The 22,378-nt window shown below is 45.9% G+C and overlaps 1 protein-coding gene across 4 annotated transcripts in view; it reads left to right on the top strand.

Annotated features, from left to right (window-relative positions):
- The window catches only part of ISM1 (isthmin 1), a 279,345-nt gene that overhangs the window by 101,693 nt on the left and 155,274 nt on the right, over window positions 1–22,378 (top strand). For all 4 annotated transcript variants that reach the window (XM_033935438.1, XM_033935437.1, XM_033935435.1 and 1 more), the window contains exon 2: window positions 15,942–16,160. In XM_033935438.1, coding sequence (XP_033791329.1) covers window positions 15,942–16,160 — 219 coding nt within the window. The remainder of the gene's footprint in view (window positions 1–15,941; window positions 16,161–22,378) is intronic.

Raw genomic sequence — 22,378 nt, 5'->3', positions numbered from 1 at the left:
TCACAGAAGAGCTCTATTGCACATAATCTATTGGGCCAACAACCTCGGCCCAGGAAACAGCTTACTCGGCTTTCTTGGCTTAACCCTTTTTCTTTACCATTGTAAAATAAAAGAAAAGTGCGAAAAAAATCTGTAGAAACTTGGACCTTAGAGCGTAAAGAAACCACAGCTGCCATCTTGCTTCACACCTGAAGATCCATTCTCATTAGGCTGAGATTTTTCTGCTTTCATACTAGAGAGACGCCTAAGGCTACCGCCTAGGTTTGCCTAAGGCTACCGCCTAGCCTTAGGCGGGCTTGCGGGCCTCCCTAGGCTCCCGGAGGGCCTTCAATATAGGCGGTCTGCCTGGGGAGCATTTTTATAGAAAACGTGCCCCACAATTGACTAATTAGACTACTGTAGGACACCTACAGCTGCCTACAATTGGGACACACTTTGCAGAATTGGGGCCAAAATGTCTATCTTAGATACCCATGATTTGTGCATTTGTTGTATGGGAAGTGTTCATCAAATTCAGGACTGTTTCAAACGTGCAAAAATGTCTCCCTGGGCAAGGTAAATGCTGGAATTAAAACTAAAAATACCTGCAGGATAAGGACATTTCAGTGAAAACTAGAGGCCTTGGTGTTTTACAGAAGTTGAATCTGTTTGCAGTCCACTCCAGCACGTCTTCAAATCAAGGAAGAAAGGTCACAGCTAAGACAAAGTATTTGTATGTGTACCTTTCCACTAGCTCTACCTAATGGTGCAACAGAGATGGAGCTTATGTCTTCTGTGAGCACAGAACTTGTTGAGCAGAAGTCTCAGCTGTCAGCCTTTTGACATGGCCTTTGAAGATGCTGTCTGCACAGATGGGGAGTAGTCAGATACTAATCGGTTTCTCTTGAAGAGATACTAAACAGGCTCTCTTGAAGCATCTCTGAATGGACGTGTCTCATTAACTGTTCCTAAAGGGTAATGCAAGTCAAAAAGTGATATGGCTTATAACCCTTCTTCACCTAACCTGCTGTAAAATACATTATTATACCCTCATCATTTGTCCCAGCAGCTTTTCCCTTTTATTGAAATCCATTGTAACCTAGGCTTCTTGTATGTTATCTCTCCCCCACCCCCTTTCTAACCCTTGATGTTTTAATTTACCATATTGTAAATAGCTTAGCTATTTTATCTACAATATTTATTTTATTTATTTAAAGTGGTTTACATTCAGGTACTTAAGTATTTCTCCCTATCTGTCCCAGTGGACTCACAATCAAACTAATATATCTAGGGCAATGGAATGTTAAGTGAGTGACTTTCCCAGGGTCACAAGAAGCAGTGCTGGGCTTGAAACTGTAACCTCAGGGTGCTGAGGCTACAGCCATAACCACTAGGCCACTCCTCCACTCCAAATATATTAAATAAATTTGAAATGTGAAATGTATAAAGGAATGAAATAATCAAATTTGCTGAAGGAACAAAGTTATTCAATATTGTTAATCTTAAGAGGATTCTGAGAAATTGCAGAAGGATCTTACAAGACTTGGAGATTGGGCATCCAATTGGCAGATGAAATTTAATGTGAACAAATGCAAAGTGATGCACATAGGGAAGAGCAATCCAAAGTAGAATTGCATGATGCAAGATTCCACATTAGGAGGTATGACCTAGGAAGAGGATCTAGGTGTCCTTGACATGTTGCATTGGCAGCCGAGAAAGCAAATAGAATGTTTGGAATTGGGAAAGGAATGGTGAATAAAACAGAATTCTATTCCTTTGTCGTGGTCCATGCTGCAACTCAGTGGCGTACCAAGGACGGGGTGGTAGGGGCAGTCCTAAGCGTATGCACAGCTAGCACACCTGGTCCGGAACTTCCTGCCCTACTGTGATTTCCTGAAATGGCGGCAGCAGCAACAATAAACTTTAAATTCAGTTATCACGGGACCTTCCTGCACCTCCCCGTGGCTGCCGGTCCACCCCCTCCGATATCACTTACTTGTTCCATTGCAGAGTCGGCAGCCGCAATCATCATGGGACCTTGCTGCACCTCCCCACGGCTGCCGACTCTGCTCCAGAATAAGTCAATGACGTTGGAGGGGTGGGCTGGCAGCTGCGTGGAGGTGCAGCAAGGTCCTGCAATGACTGCTACTGCCGGCTCTGCTCCAGAACAAGTAAGTGACGTCAGAGGGAATAGACCGGAAGCCGCAGTCATCATGGGACTTTGCACTTTCCCGCGGCTGTCGGTTCATTCCCTCCAATATCACTTACTTGTTCTAGAGCAGAGTCAGCAGCCAGGGAGGTGAAGCAAGGTCCCAGGAGAGAGACATAAGGGGGAAGGATACTGGATGGAATTAGGTTGGAGGGAAAGAAAGGGGACAAATTCTGATGAAAGTAGTGGGAAGAGAGAGACAAGGGGAAGATGCTGATGGAAGAGGGGTGGATGGAGAGAGAGAAATGGCAGACATTGGATGTTAGTGTGGAGGGTACATAAGAACATAAGAACATAAGCAATGCCTCTGCTGGGTCAGACCTGAGGTCCATCATGCCCAGCAGTCCGCTCACGCGGCGGCCCAACAGGTCCAGGACCTGTGCAGAAATCCTCTATTTATACCCCTCTATCCTCTTTTCCAGCAGGAAACCGTCCAATCCTTTCTTAAATCCCAGTACCGTACTCTGCCCTATTACATTCTCTGGAAGCGCATTCCAGGTGTCCACCACACGTTGGGTAAAGAAGAACTTCCTAGCATTTGTTTTGAATCTGTCCCCTTTCAACTTTTCCAGATGCCCTCTTGTTCTTTTATTTTTTGAAAGTGTGAAGAATCTGTCCCTCTCTACTCTCTCTATGCCCTTCATGATCTTATAAGTCTCTATCATATCCCCTCTAAGTCTCCTCTTCTCCAGGGAAAAGAGACCCAGTTTCTCCAATCTCTCAGCATATGGAAGGTTTTCCATCCCTTTTATCAGACGTGTCGCTCTCCTCTGAACCCTCTCGAGTATCGCCATATCCTTCTTAAGGTACGGCGACCAATATTGGACGCAGTATTCCAGATGCGGGCGCACCATCGCCCGATACAACGGCAGGATAACTTCTTTCGTCCTGGTTGTAATACCCTTCTTGATTATACCTAGCATTCTATTCGCTCTCTTAGCGGCCGCTGCGCACTGTGCCGTCGGCTTCATTGTCATGTCCACCATTACCCCTAAGTCCCTTTCCTGGGTACTCTCATTCAATAACATCCCTCCCATCGTATAGTTGTACCTCAGGTTTCTGCTTCCCACATGCAGTACTTTACATTTCTCAACGTTGAACTTCATCTGCCATCTCGTCGCCCATTCCCCTAGTTTATTCAGGTCCCTTTGCAATTCTTCGCAGTCCTCTTTAGTCCGAGCTCCACTGAATAGTTTGGTGTCGTCTGCAAATTTTATTATCTCACATGTCGTCCCTATTTCTAGATCATTTATGAATATATTAAATAGTAGTGGCCCGAGCACTGAGCCCTGCGGAACACCACTTGTGACCCTCTTCCAGTCCGAGTAGTGGCCCTTCACCCCTACCCTCTGTTTCCTACCCGCCAACCAGTTTCTGATCCATCTATGCACATCTCCGTCCACCCCATGGTTCTTCAGTTTCCGGAGTAGACGCTCGTGAGGCACCTTGTCAAAGGCTTTTTGGAAATCTAGGTATACGATGTCTATGGGGTCTCCTTTGTCCGTCCGTTTGTTGATTCCTTCGAAGAAGTGCAATAAGTTAGTTAAGCACGATCTCCCCCTGCAGAAACCATGTTGGCTTGGTATCAGAAGTTCATTTCTTTCCAAATGTTCATCGATGTTTTCTTTTATCAGCGCTTCTGCCATTTTCCCCGGAACCGAGGTCAGACTCACAGATCTGTAGTTTCCCGGGTCACCTCTTGATCCCTTTTTGAAGATGGGCGTGACGTTGGCTATCTTCCAATCCTCTGGTATCACACCTGTTTTCAGGGATAGGTTGCAAACTTGCTGCAGTAGTTCTGCTATCTCCTCCTTTAATTCCTTCAGAACCCTTGGATGGATTCCGTCTGGACCCGGGGATTTGTCAGTTTTTAGTTTTTCTATCTGCCTGCGCACATCTTCAAGGCTCACTTCCATGGATGTTAATTTTTCTGCTTCATTTCCATTGAAGAATTGCTCAGGTTCCGGTAAGTTGGTTGTGTCTTCGTTCGTAAATACAGACGAAAAGAACATGTTAAGTCTTTCTGCGACTTCTTTCTCCTCCTTCACTACCCCCTTCCTGTCTCCATCATCCAGCGGTCCCACCTCCTCCCTAGCTGGCTGTTTCCCTTTAACATATCTGAAGAATGGTTTGAAATTTCGTGCCTCCCTGGCTAGCTTCTCTTCATACTCTCTTTTGGCTTTTCGAACCACTCGGTGACATTCTTTTTGATACTTCCTGTGCTCCATCCAGTTCCCCTCAGTTTTGTCCTTTTTCCATTTCCTGAATGAATTTTTCTTATTGCCTATCGCTTCCTTCACTATTTTAGTCAGCCATACCGGGTCTTTTGTTCGACTCTTTTTGCTCCCCTTTCTGAATCTGGGTATGTACAAATTTTGCGCCTCGCTCACCGTGTCCCTGAAAAAAAGCCAGGCATGTTCTACCGTTTGCCATTTCTTGGAAGTGTTCCTAAGTTTCTTCCTTACCATTTCCCTCATTGCTTCATAGTTTCCTTTCCTGAAGTTGAAAGTTGTTGCTATGGTTCTCTTTCCTTTCGGTATTCCTACTTCAACTTTGAACTTGATCATATTATGATCGCTGTTTCCCGACGGTCCCACTACTTCCACTTCCTTTGCAGGGCCCATTAACCCATTTAGGATTAGATCCAGAGTGGCATTTCCTCTCGTTGGTTCTCTAACAAGCTGCTCCATGAAACAATCTTGTGTAGCCTCCAGAAATTCTGTCTCTCTAGCGCATCTGGAGCTTCCAAGTTTCCAGTCTATCCCGGGGTAGTTGAAGTCTCCCATAATAACTGTGTAACCACTTTTGCATTCTCGCTTCATCTCGGGTAGAGGGGAAGCCTTTGCTGGATGGAAGTGGGAAGAGAGAGAAAGAGGGGAGCAGATACAGGAAGTGAAGTGGGGAGGAGATGCAGAAAGTGAAATGGGGAGGAGAGAAAGGAAGTGGGGAGGAGAGAAAGAGGAGGCAGATGTTGGATGGAAGTGGACAGAAAAGAGAAGATGCTGGATGGAAGGGGTAGAGAGAGGGCACATGATGGAAGGAGGAAATAAATAAAAAGAAGTCTCATGCTGGTTGGGGGGGAAGAGGATTGAATTAGTGAAATATTGGAGAGGAGTGAGGGAAAGAAGTGGCAAGCTATAGGTAGACAGTTAAAAGGGAAATTGACGACAGGGTAATAAGAACTTGATCTAGACAGATGCAGAAAATAAATTTGAGAAGGAAGATGAGGGAAGAAAAGGGAAGGGAGAGGAGAGAGTGTGGGGGTGTGGAAGAGGGAAAGAAGGAGAGGAGAGAGATGCTAGACCATTGAAGGAGGGGAGGGATGGGAAGAAGATGGATGCCAGACTAATGGGGGTGAAGGGAGAGATGGAAGGAGGAGGCGTACAGTTTCTGGAAGGGGCATAGAAGGTGAGAAGATGCCATATAGAAGGGGCAGAGAGAGGGCAGACAGTGGATTAAAGGAAGAGAGTTACAAGAAGATGAGGAAAGCAGAAACCAGAGAAAACAAGGGTAGAAAAACAATTTATATTTATTTTTTGTGGAAATAAGGTGATCCTTTTATTGGACTAATTGTAATACATTTTTGACTAATTCAGTTACCAAAACCCCCTTCCTCAGGTCAGGACAGGATACTGTAATAGCAGTATTCTTTACTGACCTGAGAAAAGAGGTTCTGGCCTCTGAAAACTAATTGAAAAATGTATTAGTCCAATAAAATAGTATTATCTTATTTTCCAATTTTGTTTTATCTACCCCCCACCCCCTTGGGCCCCCTTTTATGAAGCTGCATTAGGCTTTTATCACTAGCCGTGACGATATTAGCTCCAACGCTCATAGGAATTCTTTGAGCGCCATAGCTTTACCTACATGGCCTGCAGTAAAAAAACAAAACCCTAACACAGCTTCATAAAAGGGGGATGGGGTGGGGGTTAATTGTTAATTTGTAAAGTGATGATCTCTTAGATTGAAGAAGAGAGAATGGTTACTGCGTTTAGGCAGACTAGATGGGCCTTTTGGCTTTTATCTGACAACCATGTTTCTATTTCTCTTTTTTTCAAATTTACATCTGCTATCTTTATATTTTGCACAATATTAGGGGACATGCATCAGTGTTTCTGTGATGGTGCATTATATGCAGAGTACAGCTTCTTGGTGGTTCAGTTTAACTTTTGTCTACATATTTCTATTTTACTCCCCTTTTACAAAACTGTAGCGTGGTTTTTAGTGCCGGCCACAATGGTAATAACTCCGACGCTCATAGGAATTCTATGAGCATCAAAGATGGGTTTTTTTGTCGGTTTTTTCTTTTTTTAAAAGGGAGGGGGGGGTTGTAATTTGTGATTCCATATTCCATATTTTCTGTGTTCAGACATGGTTTTCTGTTAGCATTGACTGTGCAGGATCAATCTGTACTAGTCTGGCTTGTTTAGTTTTACAATGGGTGTATTTTGTTCTACTGCTCATTGCAGTATGTAAGATGCTGCCTTTTCCTTGGTACACTCTTGTTGTGTGATGTGTGGACTGTTACTAAAAATCATGTTTTTCATATAGATTGAGGGGGGTATCAAAAAAAATGATGGGCCCCGGGTGTCACATATGTTAGGTACGTCACTGCTGCAACTGTATCATGTGTGAAATTCTTTTGCTGCATCTCAAAGATACAGAGAGCATGTGAAGCATGAGTACTTAGCATCAGCTATTGTGTAGTCACTATCAAATGGGATCAAGAGATAAGAAAGTTTAATTTGCTCTTATTTAGGGCCATTTTTTTAGATCACATATAAAGCATGTTTAGTCAACCCAATATTTTCCCCATAATTCTGTAAATATATTAAACAGGTATCACCAAAATGTGAACTAATAAAGATCAGTAGCCAATTTGATCTTGAGTAGGACACAATCTGACAAGTCTTTTCATCCATCACTTGGGGCTTTTGCCTGCTCTCTTTCTGATTTTCCTGGGCAACTGGTGGTATCCCTCTTGGGCCACTATTTTATTAAAGTACAGTACTCTAAGGTTTTACAATTACAGTACTTTGCAGCAATAGTCAAAATTAACACTAGTAACTGTAGAACTTCTGTTTTGAGTCATTCCTAGCATGTTTGAGAGGGCTGTAATGCTGTTTAGCACAGAGAATAAACTTGCTACTGCAGTTAGCATACTGTGGTTTGCTGTACATCTTAAGATGGCAGCATTTGCCATGTTAAGAATTAACACATAGTAGTTATCTCCCTATTTAGTTTTAAGGCACATTTTCTACTCCAAAATGGTGGTTTCCTCATTGGCTGTATAATGTAGCAGTTCATGTGCACTTAAAGCTGTGTTAAAACATCTAACACACACAGCTTAGTTAACATGCTTCTTAGCTGTCACTAGGAACTTGTGGCTAGACACCCGCTAATAGCATTCTGACTGAAGTGGCTTGCTGTGTCAAGCGATTGACACCCAGTGATGCAAGACGTCCTTCAGATCTGGTATGGTCAGATTTGGAAGTGATTCTAGCCCAGAAGTGGTGGAGGGTAAACCAGTTCAAGTGATTCATGACCTTTTGTTCAACTTCAGTAAAGACTGACAAGATTTCTGTTGTTTCTGTCTGTTAGTTGCTCTTATGATTTTCCTGTATCCAATTAGCAAAGGAGCAGAAATTGAGGAAGAGTCCAGGAATCTTTAGCTTAAGATAGAGAAGTGAAAACGGGTCAAATTTTTAGAAGCTTGTCTTTCAGGCTTTGCTTTTTCAAGCATAATCATAGCTAAGTTTCATATAGAAATTGCACTCCAAAAAAAGAATAGGTCCCCAGCCACGCTAACCTAAAGAGCCTATTTACTAAGCTGAATTATTGTGTGCTAAAAGCTGAATTAAATAGCTAACAGCATACTAATTACTGCATTAAAAGGTTAACCTGGATATTGCCATAATGGAGTGGGGAATAGGTGGGGATTACCTTTTAACTTGTAAGACAACAAATAATATAAAGCAGTTAATGTCCCCTCAAGATAAGGCTAATAATATCATCTGTTAAGGCTATGGCAAATTTTTCTATCAATGACATGGCAAAAATACTGGAAATGCCCTCAACAGTTAACACAAGTTTTTGTAATTATTGCCTAATAATTTTTGCTATTGCTATACAGTAGCTGGAGAACCTTGGTACATTAGGGGTCTACTTTTACTAATTTACTAACAATGCCTGCAGGTAATTTTTTCACTTGAAAGACGGATTTGAAAATGGCTAGCTTAAAATACTTTTATATGCCTTATTGCAGTGGTCTCAAACTCAAACCCTTTGCAGGGCCACATTTGGGATTTGTAGGTACTTGGAGGGCCTCAGAAAAAATAGTTAATGTCTTATTAAAGAAATGAGGTAAAACTCTTTATAGCTTATAAATCTTTCTTTTTGGCTAAGTCTTCATAATAATATTGTCATTTATAGCTAAACTGTTTTATTTTACTTTTGTGATTATGATAAACATACCGAGGGCCTCAAAATAGTACCTGGCGGGCCGCATGTGGTCCCCGGGCCGCATGTTTGAGACCACTGCCTTATTGTATAACTGTTCTGAAGGGGGGGTGGGGGTTAGTCATAACATTAAGTCAGTATACTTCACCGGCATTGAACATGGAATTATTTGTTAAATTCATGCAACATTATTTATCCTAAGACAAGCAGGCAGCATATTCTCATGTGGTTGATGTCATCCACAGAGCCCGGTACGGACAGTATGAAAAGTGAACTGTCACTTTTAAGTTTTAAGAAACTTTATGACTGGCCGCACCGCATATGTGCGAGTGTCTTCCTGCTCGATGTAGGCTCATGGTACCTCAGCTCTTTGTTCTCCATGGAGCGAAGAGATGCGTTTCTCTGGACTTCAGCCAATCAGCATCGCCTTTGGCCTGTTTGTTTGTATTCTGGTCTTTGACCATGGTTTAATTTATTTTAAACTTTATTTTTTGTACAAAAAAAGCAAAAAAACTCTTCTTATTTTTTCCCTCACACGAGCTTTTGCCTGAGGTGAGGCGCTGTTCTCAAGTGGCGATTTTAGCCTTTTTGGCGGTCCTTAAGTGGGGGGGGGGTTTATTTGTTTTTTGTTTTTTTCTTTTGGAAGTTTTTCCCATGCGGCTTCATCATTGAGTTTAATTTTGCCTACAAAATCTTTCCATCCGTGTTGAAATCTTTGATGGGTTTTAAAAAGTGCTGTCGGTGCCAGCAGCCTGTTTCCATAACTGACCCACATAGCTGGTGTTTGCAGTGTTAGCCCCTGAACATTGGGTGGATTCCTGTCTGCGTTGTTGTACCTTGCAGAAGTGCTCACTTAAAGCACGTTGTATCCAGCAGGAAAAGCTTTTTGGTTCAATGATGGACACTGGCAAGCGTTCCGATCCACTGGTACTAGCGGTGTCGGCATTGGAGGACATTCCAGTTTCGGGCAAGCTACCTAAGAAGCCATCCTCCTCTCAACCAGTGTCTTAAGCCTCAACAGCATCAAGTCCCTTGATGCAGGCTAAGAAGCGACACCAATTCTCTCCATCTCCACAGGTGTGGAGGTCATCCACCCCTAGATACCCTGCCACACCAATGGTACCGGCTATTGAGCCAGGGTACCAGTGCACTTTATTTAAGGAGCAGCTGAAGGAGTTCTTCAGGAGGGAGATTGGTGACATGTTTAAATTGCATGCAACACCGCTGTTAACATCGACTCCCTCAGTACCAGCCCAGCCTAAACATAGCACTTCGAGGCCATAACAGATGCTTGGGTCATCGGAGTCATCATGGAAGGTTACTCTCTCTCTTCATTTTGAATCGATATCTCCAAATCATCCTCTTTCAGTTCACAACCGACGTCCCTTCTTCTTCAGGAAATTGAAGTGTTGGTTCAAATAAATGCAACAGAAGCAATGCCTCCTCAGAAAAATTAGGGGTTCTACTCCAGGTATTTCCTAATTCCAAAGAAGACGGGAGGTCTTCATCCAGTACTCGACCTCCGCAATTTGAACAAATATCTAGTCAAAGAAAAGTTGTGCATGCTATCCCTGGGACCCTGCATCCCCTTATAGAATGAAACGATGGATATGCTCTCTTATACATATGTATCCATACATTCTGCTCACAGAAAGTTCCTATGTTTTTGTGTAGCTCAACACCTTCAATACAAAGTTCTACCATTTGGCCTAGCATCTTCTCCAAGAGTGTTTACCAAATTCCTGGTAGTGGTAGCAGCAAATTTTCGTATTCACAGATTGCAAATATTTCCATATCTGGACGATTGGCTAATTAAAAACTACCTCACCTCAGGAAGTACATTCCACCATACAGCTGACAATAACGTTTCTTCAGCAACTAGGGTTTGAAGTCAAATTTCCAAAGTCTCAGTTCCAACCCTCTCAAAGACTGCAATTTATAGGAGCCCTTCTCAACACAGTTCAACTATGGGCTTTCCTTCCTCAACCGAGACGAGACACTTTAATGCATCTTTGTAATCAAGTTTCTCATCTAACAACATTTCAGCTACACAGATGATGCGGCTTTTGGGACACATGGCATCGACAGTCCGTTACCCCTCTGGCAAGGCTTCACCTCAGACCAGTTCAATGGACCCTAGCCTCTCAATGGTCTCAGGCTCTTGGCTCCTTCTCTCAGAAGATTGCAGTTACTTTCCCTCTTTGTCAGTCTCTTCAGTGGTGGATGGAACCAACCAATATTTCCAGAGGTCTACTGTTTCACATTCTGCCACATCAAAAGGTTCTTACTACAGATGCGTCCATGTATACTTGGAGGGGCTCACCTGGACAGTCTTTGCACTCAGGGTCATTGGTCTGTTTAAGAGAAAGCTTTCCACATTAATCTATTGGAACTCTGAGCAATTTGATATGCTCTTCAAACATTTCAGAGCAGCTTATTCAACCAAGTCCTCCTGGTTCGCACGGACAATCAAGTAGTGATGTATTACATCAACAAGCAAGCAGGGATGGGCTGTCCTTCTTTGCCAAGAAGCCAAATACATTTGGAACTGAGAGATCATTCGCAACATATTTCTCAAAGTTGTCTATGTGCAAGGGATAACAAACTCAGCAGATTTCTTTAGCCACACGAATGGGCTCTCAAAGCCAGAGTATTACGCCACATTTTCTCATTATGAGGAACTCCTCAAATAGATCTGTTTGCCTCTCCTTACATTCACAAATTGCCTCAATACTGTTCCAGGCAGTACTTTCCTCAACATCTGGAAGCGGATGCTTTTCTGGATTGGACAGGCAAGTTCCTATATGCATTCCCTCCAATCCCTTTCATTCTCAAGACATTAGTGAAACTGAAGGCAGAGTCAATCACCATGATCCTGATGGCTCTTCGGTGGCCCAGACAACATTGGTACTCCCTTCTACTTCAGCTGAGTGCCAAGGATCCAATTCCCTTACAAATTTTTCCATCTCTGCTCACTCAGAGTCATGGGTCTTTATTACATCCCATCCTGAAATCGTTGCATCTCACAGCATGGTAGCTCTCAGCCTAACTTCAGTAGATACTAAGCTCTCTGATGCTGTACAAGCCATTATTACTGCTTCAGAAAACTTTCTACTCGGCAGTGTTATCAACAGAAGGTGACATGTTTCAATACATGGTGTACTCTCCAGCAACAAGATGCTACATCTTCCTGTCTATTGTCAGTATTGGATTATTTACAAGTCTTTCCACTTCTGGACTGAAAACTACTTTGGTCAGAGTTCACCTCAGTGCTATTAGTGCTTTTCACATTCCTGTCAACAATAAATCTCTGGCCTCTCATCCACTTGTCTCCAGGTTTATGAAGGGACTTTTCAGTTCCAAACTCCGCTTAAACCACCTCTAGTTATCTGGGATCTTAATGTGGTCCTGGCCACTCTCATGAAGCTACTTTTTGAGCCATTAGCTTCTACTCAACTCAAGTATCTCACTTGGAAAGTGGTCTTCTTGATTTCTCTCACTTCTGCTCATCAAGTGAGTGAGCTCCAAGCCTTAGTGATGGACCCACCATTCAGAGTATTCCATCATGGCAAGGTGGTTCTCTGCACCATCCTAAATTCCTTCCGAAAGTGGTCACGGAATTTCATCTCAATCAATCCATTGTGCTACCAGTTTTCTTTCCAAAGCTTCATGCTCATCCAGGAGAAACAGCTCTAAATATTTTTTGGACTGTAAACGTGTCTTGGCTTACTACATACAATGAACTAAGCCACACGGGATATCTCAACTGTTCATCTCCTTTGATCCTAACAGATTGTGCAAGAAATAACTATTTCTGCATGACTAGTGGCTTGTATTTCCTTCTGCTATACTCAGGCTGGACTGCAGCTCAAGGGACATGTTACAGTACACAAAGTCCAAGCTATGGCAGCTTCAGCAGCTTTCTTACATTCTACTCCTATTGATGAAATCTGCAAAGCAGCTACATGGTCCTCAATTCACACATTCACATCTCACTACTGTCTAGAATTCTATTCCAGACGAGATGGTCATTTCGGCCAAGCAGTATTACAGAATTAACTTTCTTCCTAATGGCCAACTCTCCCTCCATCCCATTTCAATAAGCTAGGGAGTCCCAAATGTGAGAATATGCTGCCTGCTTGCTCTAGGATAAAGCACAGTTACTTACTGTAACAGGTGTTATCCAGGGACAGCAGGCAGATATTCTCGCATCCCTCCCATCTCCCTGGGTTGGTTTCTTAGTTTGCTTTCGGAACTGAGGTACCACAAGCCTACATTGTGTCCAATACTTGTGCAGGTGCGGTGCAGGCAGTTGCGAAGTGTCTTAAAACTTAAGAGTGATAGTTCGCTTTTCATACTGTCTGTACAGGGCTCCGTGGATGGCATCACCCACATATGAGAATATCTGCCAGCTGTCCCCGGAAACACCTGTTATGGTAAGTAATTGTTCTTTGTAGCATATAGAAAATAGAAATGGTAGCCAAAATAAGTAACAATATGTACCGTATTTTCGCGGAAATAACGCGTGCGTTATACGCGTTTTTACCTACCGCGCATACCCCTCGCGCGTTATACGCGTGAGCGCGGTATACAAAAGTTTTTCTACATAGTTCCCACCCCGCCCGACGCCCGATTCACCCCCCCCCCCAGCAGGACCGCTCGCACCCCCACCCCGAACGACCGCTCGCACGCGCTCCCACCCGCACCTGCGATCGGAGCAAGAGGGAGCCCAAGCCCTCTTGCCCGGCCGACTCCCCGACCCCAACCTCCTGGCCATGGCGACCCCCTACCCCCACCCCGCACTACATTACGGGCAGGAGGGATCCCAGGCCCTCCTGCCCTCGATGCAAACCCCCTCCCTCCCTCCAACGACCGCCCCCCTCAAGAACCTCCGACCGCCCCCCCAGCCGACCCGCGACCCCCCTGGCCGACCCCCACGACACCCCCACCCCCCTTCCCCGTACCTTTGCTAGTTGGCCGGACAGACGGGAGCCAAACCCGCCTGTCCGGCAGGCAGCCAACGACGGAATGAGGCCGGATTGGCCCATCCGTCCCAAAGCTCCGCCTACTGGTGGGGCCTAAGGCGCGTGGGCCAATCAGAATAGGCCCTGGAGCCTTAGGTCCCACCTGGGGGCGTGGCCTGAGGCACATGGGCCCAACCCGACCATGTGCCTCAGGCCGCGCCCCCAGGTGGGACCTAAGGCTCCAGGGCCTATTCTGATTGGCCCACGCGCCTTAGGCCCCACCAGTAGGCGGAGCTTTGGGACGGATGGGCCAATCCGGCCTCATTCCGTCGTTGGCTGCCTGCCGGACAGGCGGGTTTGGCTCCCGTCTGTCCGGCCAACTAGCAAAGGTACGGGGAAGGGGGGTGGGGGGGTCGTGGGGGTCGGCCAGGGGGGTCGCGGGTCGGCTGGGGGGGGCGGTCGGAGGTTCTTGGGGGGGGCGGTCGTTGGAGGGAGGGAGGGGGGTTTGCGTCGAGGGCAGGAGGGCCTGGGATCCCTCCTGCCCGTAATGTAGTGTGGGGTGGGGGTAGGGGGTCGCCGTGGCCAGGAGGGTTTGGGCTCCCTCCTGGCCCGATATTGTCGGGGAGTCGGCCGGGCAAGAGGGCTTGGGCTCCCTCTTGCTCCGATCGCGGGTGCGGGTGGGAGCGCGTGCGAGCGGTCGTTCGGGGTGGGGGTGCGAGCGGTCCTGCTGGGGGGAGGGTGAATCGGGCGGGGTGGGGGTAGGGGGTCGCCGTGGCCAGGAGGGTTTGGGCTCCCTTCTGGCCCGATATTGTCGGGGAGTCGGCGGTCCTTCGGGGTGGGGGTGCGAGTGGTCCTGCCGGGGGGGGGGGCAGGGCAGGGCGGGTAAACGGAGAGTCGGGACAGCGCACGGAGAGTCGGGGAGGGCGAAAGGAGAGTCGGGGTGGCCAGAGGAGAGTCGGGGCGGGCGAAAGGAGAGTCGGGGTGGCCAGAGGAGAGTCGGGGCGGGCGAAAGGAGAGTCGGGGTGGCCAGAGGAGAGTCGGGGCGGGTGAAAGGACAGTCGGGCAGCATGCACGTTATACCCGTGAGCGCGGTATACAAAAGTTTTTATACATAATATTGTGGTTTCTGCGCGCTATACCCGTGTGCGCGTTATATCCGCGAAAATACGGTAATACAGTCTTGAGCAGCAACCAGTAAGAATCTACTCTAGCCCAAGCTAATCTAATTGTGCCTATGAGAAATACAGTCAAACCTCGGTTTGCGAGTTATGCAGTTTGCAAGTGTTTTGCAAGACGAGTAAAACATTCTCACAAATCTTGTCTCGCAAACCGAGCATTGACTTGATTTGTGAGCCCCCGCCCGCTCGCGAACGCCCCCCATGCGAACTGGCACCCCCGAACAGCATTCAATCTTACTCCCCATCTGGCACTGGCACGCAGCCCATAGGACGTGCCGGTGCTGGTGAAAGAAGTTCCTGCCTCTTGCCTGGGCCTTGAGCATCTGCGCATGCTTAAGGCCTTCTGGTTCTCACTTTCTCCGAGAACCAGAAGGCCTTGAGCATGCGCAGATGCTCAAGGCCCAGGCAAGAGGCAAGAACTTCTTTCACTGGCACCGGCATGTCCTGTGGGCTGCAAGCCGGTGTCAGATGGGGGATAAGATTGCATGCTGTTTGGGCGGAGGGTGCCGGTTCGCGCAGGGGCTGTTCGCGGGGAGAGGGGGAAGCGATGCCGGTTCTCGTGGAGGGGGTGGAACAGCACCGCTGACCTCAGGAAGGGGGGAGGAACGTATCAAGCAAGCTTCCCTTACTTCCTATGGGGAAACTCACTGATATACGAGTAATTTGGTTTACGAGTATGCTTCTGGAACGAATTATGCTCATAAACCAAGGTACCACTGTACTCTTAATAAATTGATTTTGTGTTCTATTGAATCCTCACTAGGTCAAGTATAATGGCCACTTAGCTTTATCTTCAGCTCGATCTACCTGCCAGATAATTGTTATTTGACATTTAATACAGATGAATCAGCATGGTCAAGATGGGGATTCTGCAGTTAAGATTTATGGTCTCTGGTGAGGAAGGAACTCCTTGTCTTAATGCAACAGTGACACCTAGTGGATGGATTTAGGGCTGTAATTGCAGGGTTATGCAGGAGCTGGCTTAAATGTATTTCATGACTAGGCTCAGTGAATTAGAAGGGGATACCAAATTGGAGGGTTTCAGAGGGGGAAAAAAATCTACCAGCTCCCTCCCGAAAATCATCATAACAGAAAATATAGAGTTTGATAGCTCTATATAATATATAATTCATTGTTTGTTTTATTTTGCAGAGTAATGCTTTATCCTCAGACAGCAGCTTGGCATTGAGCTCAGAAGACAGAAGGGAATTTTCTGATCACCAGGCTGCACATAGACCATTTCCTAAACCACAGTTTCAACAGAATGGGCACACATTACAAAGAGATGGGCCTGGATCTTTCATTTTGGGTCTTCCAAACTTTCCTGATCTCTCTAAAGCAGATATTAATGGTCAAAATCCAAACATTCAGGTAACTTTACGTCTGCCTTTCCCCAATATAATTCTCAACAACCTGCATCCATTTATAGATTCTGTGCTAAATAATTCTAAGTACAAGCTGGTTTAGTAACCTCTTGTTATTTAGAATGAGCATTTCTGGGTTTTTTTTAAAAAAGATATTAAATGATAATAAATTTCTTAGTGTAAATCAGGGGCATAGCCACAGATGAGCCCAGCAACTGTAGACTTTGACACCAGCAGAGGTGCAGGATGGACTCCCATGAACTCTGCATATCTCTTCCTTCTTTCTCTCGCTTCAATGGGTCATTGGCAGTGATTCCTACATGCTGCCTGCTGCTAACCCAGAACCCTCTCGTGTATCACAACTTCCTGTTTGCTGGGCAGGACGCAGCAGAGGAGAAGCTTCTGGGTTAGCTGCAGGTGATGTGTAGGAATGAGTGCTGCTGACCTGTTGAAATGAGAGTGAGAGAGAGAGTGTTAGTTGTGAGTTGGGTGGAGGAGGAACAGGGCCGGATTAAAGGATAGGCCCAAAAGCATGTGCCTAGGTCCTGAAATTTTTTTTAAACAGCCATGACAGCAAGATTGCCCCCCCCCTCCGATGACAGCAAGATCAGCCACAGCACTTGCAAGTGGTGCTCAGCCCAAAGCTTCCCCTCTGACGCATCTTCCTGTTTCTGCCTGGGCAGTTCGCGTCGGAGGGAAACTTTGGACTGAGCACCGCTTGCAGGTGCTATGTCTGATCTTGCTGTCGATGCCAGGGGAGGGGGGCGATCTTGCTGCCCGCTGGCTGTACGAGCGTTCTTTACCACGCTGTGTCTATGGGATGAAAGCAGGAGCCTCCGTGGGAGGAGTGGCTCCGGCCGCTGAGATGCGTGAAGAGGGAGTTCTGGGGAGGGGGATGTTTGCTGCAGGTGTTGGGCGCAGTGGGGAAGGAAGAAGTGGAATAGTTGGTGGCACAAAGGGTTCCACAAATTGCAGCCCCTCTGAGGAATCCATAGAGGGGGTGCAGGGTTTGGACGCAGTGGGGAAGAAGGAGCTGGAGAGGAGTGCAGGCTGCAAGCACCCTGAGGAGCTGAGGGGGAGAAGGTAGTGGTGGGGAGGGTTACAGGCCGCAAACCCTCCAAAGAATAACGAGAGTAAGTGGTGAACTGCGTGAAGGTGAGGAGAAGGGAGGGAGATGGGCCTGGGGTGGAGTCTCGGGGAGAGAGAGAAAGAGAGAGAGGAGAAGGGAGAGAGAGAAGAGGGCAGATGGATGTCAGTTGAGAGGGGAGAGCAGATGCTGAATGGAAGTGGAGAAAGAGAACACATACTGGATGGAAGGAGGGGATAAAGAAAAAGGGCATATGCTAGATGGGGAGAAGAAGAGAGCTAGTGAGATAGTGGAGGGGTGAAGAAAAGGGGTGGCAATCGCAGTGAAAAGAGGTGGGTAGACGCAGTGAAAAGAGGGAAACTGAGGACTGAATAGTAAGAGAGAATTTAATTTAGACAGAAGCAGAAAATAGAGAAGAGAGAGATGCCAGAGCATGGGGGGAAAGGGGGAAGAAGACAGAAATATCAGATCTGAGTGGAGGAAATGAGAAAAGAGAAGGAAATGGAAGAAGATGGATGCCAGACCAGGAGGCGGGGGGAGGGCAGGAGGAGAAATGGAAAGATGGAAGGGGGTTGGCAGACAGTTTCTGGAAGGGGCAGATAGTGGATGGAAGGAAGAAAATGACAAGATGAGGAAAGCAGAAACTGGGAGACAAAGGTTGTTAGGTGCCATCAACTCGTGCTCGAGTCCTAGTCCAGTGTTCGATGAATATTGGAGAAGAGCAAAGAACACCAAAACCTTTGCTTCATTGACTGCAGCAAAGCTTTTGACTGTGGATTACAATAAACTATGGAGAACTCTAGTGCAAATAGGAATACCCAAACACATAATTCAGCTGATAGAGAGCCCATATGAAAATCAAGAAGACAAAGGTATAAAAAAATTCTAGTGTTTAATTTTTTTGTTATAGGATAAAGTAGCATTGTAGCTGTGTTGATATTGTTTATAAATAGAAAATGGAAATACAGTGATCGTTTTATTGGACTAATTTTAATACATTTTTGACTAACTTTTAGAGGGCAAATTCTCCTTCCTCAGGTCAGGACAGTAGTATACTTTACTGACCTAAGGAAAGAGGGTTTGACCTCTGAAACCTAATTAAAAAATGGATTAGTCCAATAAAATGATATCTTATTTTCCATTTTCCATTTTTTTGTTTTATTTGTTAATTTGTAAAGTGATTTGTTATTTTTCTTTTTTCAAATTTACATCTGCTATCTTTATATTTTGTTCAGTATTGGGGGATATGCATCACTGTTTCTTCACCCCCTAAACTGTACTGTTCCTTCGGTTTGTAGCACAAGCCAGCTTGCTGAATGCTCTGCACTGCTCCAATGGTCATAGAATTCCTATGATTGTTAGAACAGTGCAGAACATTCAGCCCGCCAGCCAGTGCTAAAAACCTCTTCCATGCTTTTCTAAAAAGGCGGGGGGGGGGGAGGGGGTTGTGATTTCTTATTCCATGATTACTTATTCCATACTGGGTGAGGGTTAATCTGTGTATATGAAAGACACGGTTTTCTGTTAGCATTGACCAGCCTTGTTTGGCAAAATGCATCAGGCATGGTTCCTGGGAGCACCTTGAATAAACCTGATTTGAATCTCCTTATTGTCTGCCGATCTTCTTTTGTTCTACATTGGATTCTTTGGTGGACCACTTGCCTTGTTGTTTTGTTACAAATGTGCATACATGGAATGGAACGTATCAGAGGAGTTACAGGTTTGGTTGTTTATACATACATATGGGTTAAAGTTGGACGACAGAGTGAGGCAGTTGAGAGGAGTCGTAAACTTGGCTATTAATATAGACTTATGTTTTGGATAGTATTACTGCTTTACAATGCATTTGAGCACTTTTATATCCTATTTAATAAAACCCTAGCCGCGCATGCGCACTCCTACTTGCGTGTTCCATTTTCCCTGATCCGTGAGATGTAGGTCCGTGGCCGCAGGAGTGTGCATACGCGAGTCCCCAGCCCCTACCTACACTCGCAGGACTGGCCGCCAGCGCTGCACTCCCTGCTCTCCGCATGATCGGTAAGGCTTACTTACTCCCTTCCCTCCCCCCCCTTTCCTTCCCACGATCCGACCGGTTCACTTAGTCCCTTCCTGCCCCCCCTTCCCTTCCCACAGTCCCGACTCCAAACCTGCGACTCCAGCAGCGTCTGTAGCACTCTACACACGCTGCTTCAGGGCCTTCTACTGCCCTGATTTACTCTGGCACGTCCCTGATGACATCATCAGAGACGCGGCAGAGCAAATCAGGGCAGTAGAAGGCCCCGAAGCAGCGTGTGTAGAGTGCTGCAGATGCTGCTGGAGTTGCAGGTTTGGAGTCGGGACTGTGGGAAGGGAAGGGGAGGGCGGAAAATGACTAAGTGAGCCGGCCAGACCGCGGGAAGGGAAAAAGGGGGTAGGGGAAATGCTGCTGCTGCACAGGGAAGTAGTGTGGGGGGAGGGAATGCTGCTGTGGCTGCTGCACAGGGAAGTGGGGGGGAGAGAAATGCTGCTGCATAGGAGGCGGGGAGAGAAATGCTGCTGCATAGGAGGCAGGGAGAGAGACAGACAGATAGATAGAAAGAAAGACAGACAGTGGGAGGAAGGGAGACAGAAAGAAAAGAAAAAAGACACAGGGGCAGGGAGAGACACAGAAAGATAGACGGACAAAGGGGGCCAGGGAGAGAGACAAACAGAAAGAAAGACAGCGGGAGAGAGAGAGAGAGACAGAAATAAGGAAAGACAGACAGACATTACATTACATGACCTGTTTCGTGATTACGAGTTTACACCTAGTAGCGTCTACCACGAACTTTCAAGACTCAAAGTAGACAAAGCCATGGGGCCAGACAATCTACACCCCAGGGTTCTCAGAGAGCTGAGTGAAGTTCTGGCTGAACCACTATCCGTACTTTTCAATCTTTCCATGCGCACGGGAAAAGTACCCCTAGACTGGAAAACAGCTAACGTAATTCCACTCCACAAAAAGGGCTGCAGAACAGAGACAGGAAATTATAGACCGGTGAGTCTTACATCCATAGTGTGCAAACTCATGGAAACACTGATCAAACAGGAACTTGACAAAATTCTAGACGAAGAAAATTTACGTGATCCACATCAACACGGATTTACCAGGGGAAGGTCCTGCCAATCTAATCTGATTGACTTCTTTGATTGGGTGACCAGTCATCTGGATGCCGGAGAGTCCCTTGACGTGATATATTTGGATTTCAGCAAAGCTTTTGATAGCGTCCCACACCGCAGGCTGTTGAACAAACTAAAATCGATGGGATTGGGGGATACATTCACTACATGGGTAAGGGATTGGCTAGATGGTAGGCTTCAAAGAGTGATGGTAAACGGTACCCCCTCCAAAACGTCAGCAGTGATGAGTGGAGTACCTCAGGGCTCTGTCTTAGGGCCGATTCTATTCAATTTATTCATAGGAGATTTGACCCTAGGACTTAGAGGAAAAGTATCACTGTTTGCCGACGATGCCAAACTATGCAACATAGTTGGCAAAAGCAGTGTGCCCGACTTTATGACGCAGGACCTAAGACAGCTTGAACAGTGGTCATCAACTTGGCAGCTAGGCTTCAATGCTAAAAAATGTAAAGTAATGCACCTAGGCAAAAAAAATCCACACAGAACTTACACACTAAATGGTGAAACCTTGTCCAGGACCACAGTGGAACGTGATTTAGGAGTGATCATTAGCGACGACATGAAGGCTGCCAATCAAGTAGAGAAGGCTTCGTCTAAGGCAAGACAAATGATGGGCTGTATCCGTAGGGGTTTTGTCAGCAGAAAACCTGAAGTCATAATGCCACTGTACAGATCCATGGTGAGACCTCATCTCGAGTATTGTGTTCAATTCTGGAGACCACACTACCGAAAGGATGTGTTGAGAATTGAGTCGGTTCAGCGAATGGCTACCAGGATGGTCTTGGGGCTCAGGGATCTCACGTATGAAGAAAGGTTAAAAAAACTGCGGATGTACTCACTGGAGGAGCGAAGAGAGAGAGGGGACATGATTGAGACCTTTAAGTATATTACTGGGCGTATAGAGGTGAAAGATGATATCTTCAGTCTTACAGGGCCCTCGGTAACCAGAGGACACTCGCTGAAAATCAGGGGAGGGAAATTTCGGGGTGATGCTAGGAAGTACTTCTTCACCGAAAGGGTGGTCGATCATTGGAACGAGCTGCCTCAGCGGGTGGTTGAGGCCAGCAGCGTGTTAGATTTCAAGAGAAAATGGGATATTCAGGTGGGATCTCTAGGAGAGTAAGAACCAGGGAGTGGGTCATTGGTATGGGCAGACTCGATGGGCTATGGCCCTTTTCTGCCGTCAATTTCTATGTTCTATGTTTCTAGAGATTTCTATTCCGCCATTACCTTGTGGTTCAAGGCGGATTACAAAAGAGATTAAAAAAACGGAGGGGTACAATGGAAGAACATTTGTCCTTTCTAGAGAGATAAAGAGTAGGTTATGTAGTTTCTGTGTGGCGGGAAGAGGGAGGTGGGAAGGACAGTAAGTTTGAAGTTAGGGCTGTTTCAGGAATTTCTTGAAGAATGTAGTTTATTTCTTTTCTGAACATCTTGTAGTCTGGTGGTGTTACCAGTAGATTGGAGATTTGGTTATCTAGTTTAGCTGCTTGAGTGGCCAGGAGGCCATCGTATAGTTTTTTCCATTTTACTTCTTTGATCAAGGGGTGTGTGAATGAGGTGTGTGTTTTTCTATGTCTGATTGAGGTGGTTTGGATGAGGTGGTTGTTCAGGTAGGTTGGGCTGTCTCCGTTTTAGGCTTTAAATAACATACAGTAGAATTTAAATAGTATTCTTTCTTGGATTGGAAGCCAGTGTGAGTTGATGTATGCTTCTGTAATATGGTCATGTTTTCTCAATGAGTAGATGAGTCTCAGATCTGTATTTTGGATTGTTTGTAGTTGTTTAGACATTGTAGCAGGGCAGGAGAGGTAGAGGATGTTGCAGTAATCTAGTAGATTTAGATTAGGGATTGTACTATAAGCTGGAATTGTGTTTTTTCAAAGAATTTCCTGACTTGTCTTGGGTTTCTCATCACTGCAAAGGATTTCTGTGTTGTTTTATTTATTTGCGGTTGCATGGTGCAGCATCGGTCTCTA

Source organism: Geotrypetes seraphini, chromosome 3 (assembly GCF_902459505.1).
Source record: "Geotrypetes seraphini chromosome 3, aGeoSer1.1, whole genome shotgun sequence".
Classification (NCBI taxonomy): domain Eukaryota; kingdom Metazoa; phylum Chordata; class Amphibia; order Gymnophiona; family Dermophiidae; genus Geotrypetes; species Geotrypetes seraphini.
The sequence above is the reverse complement of the archived record's forward strand: the minus strand, read 5'-3'. Positions and strand labels throughout refer to the sequence as shown.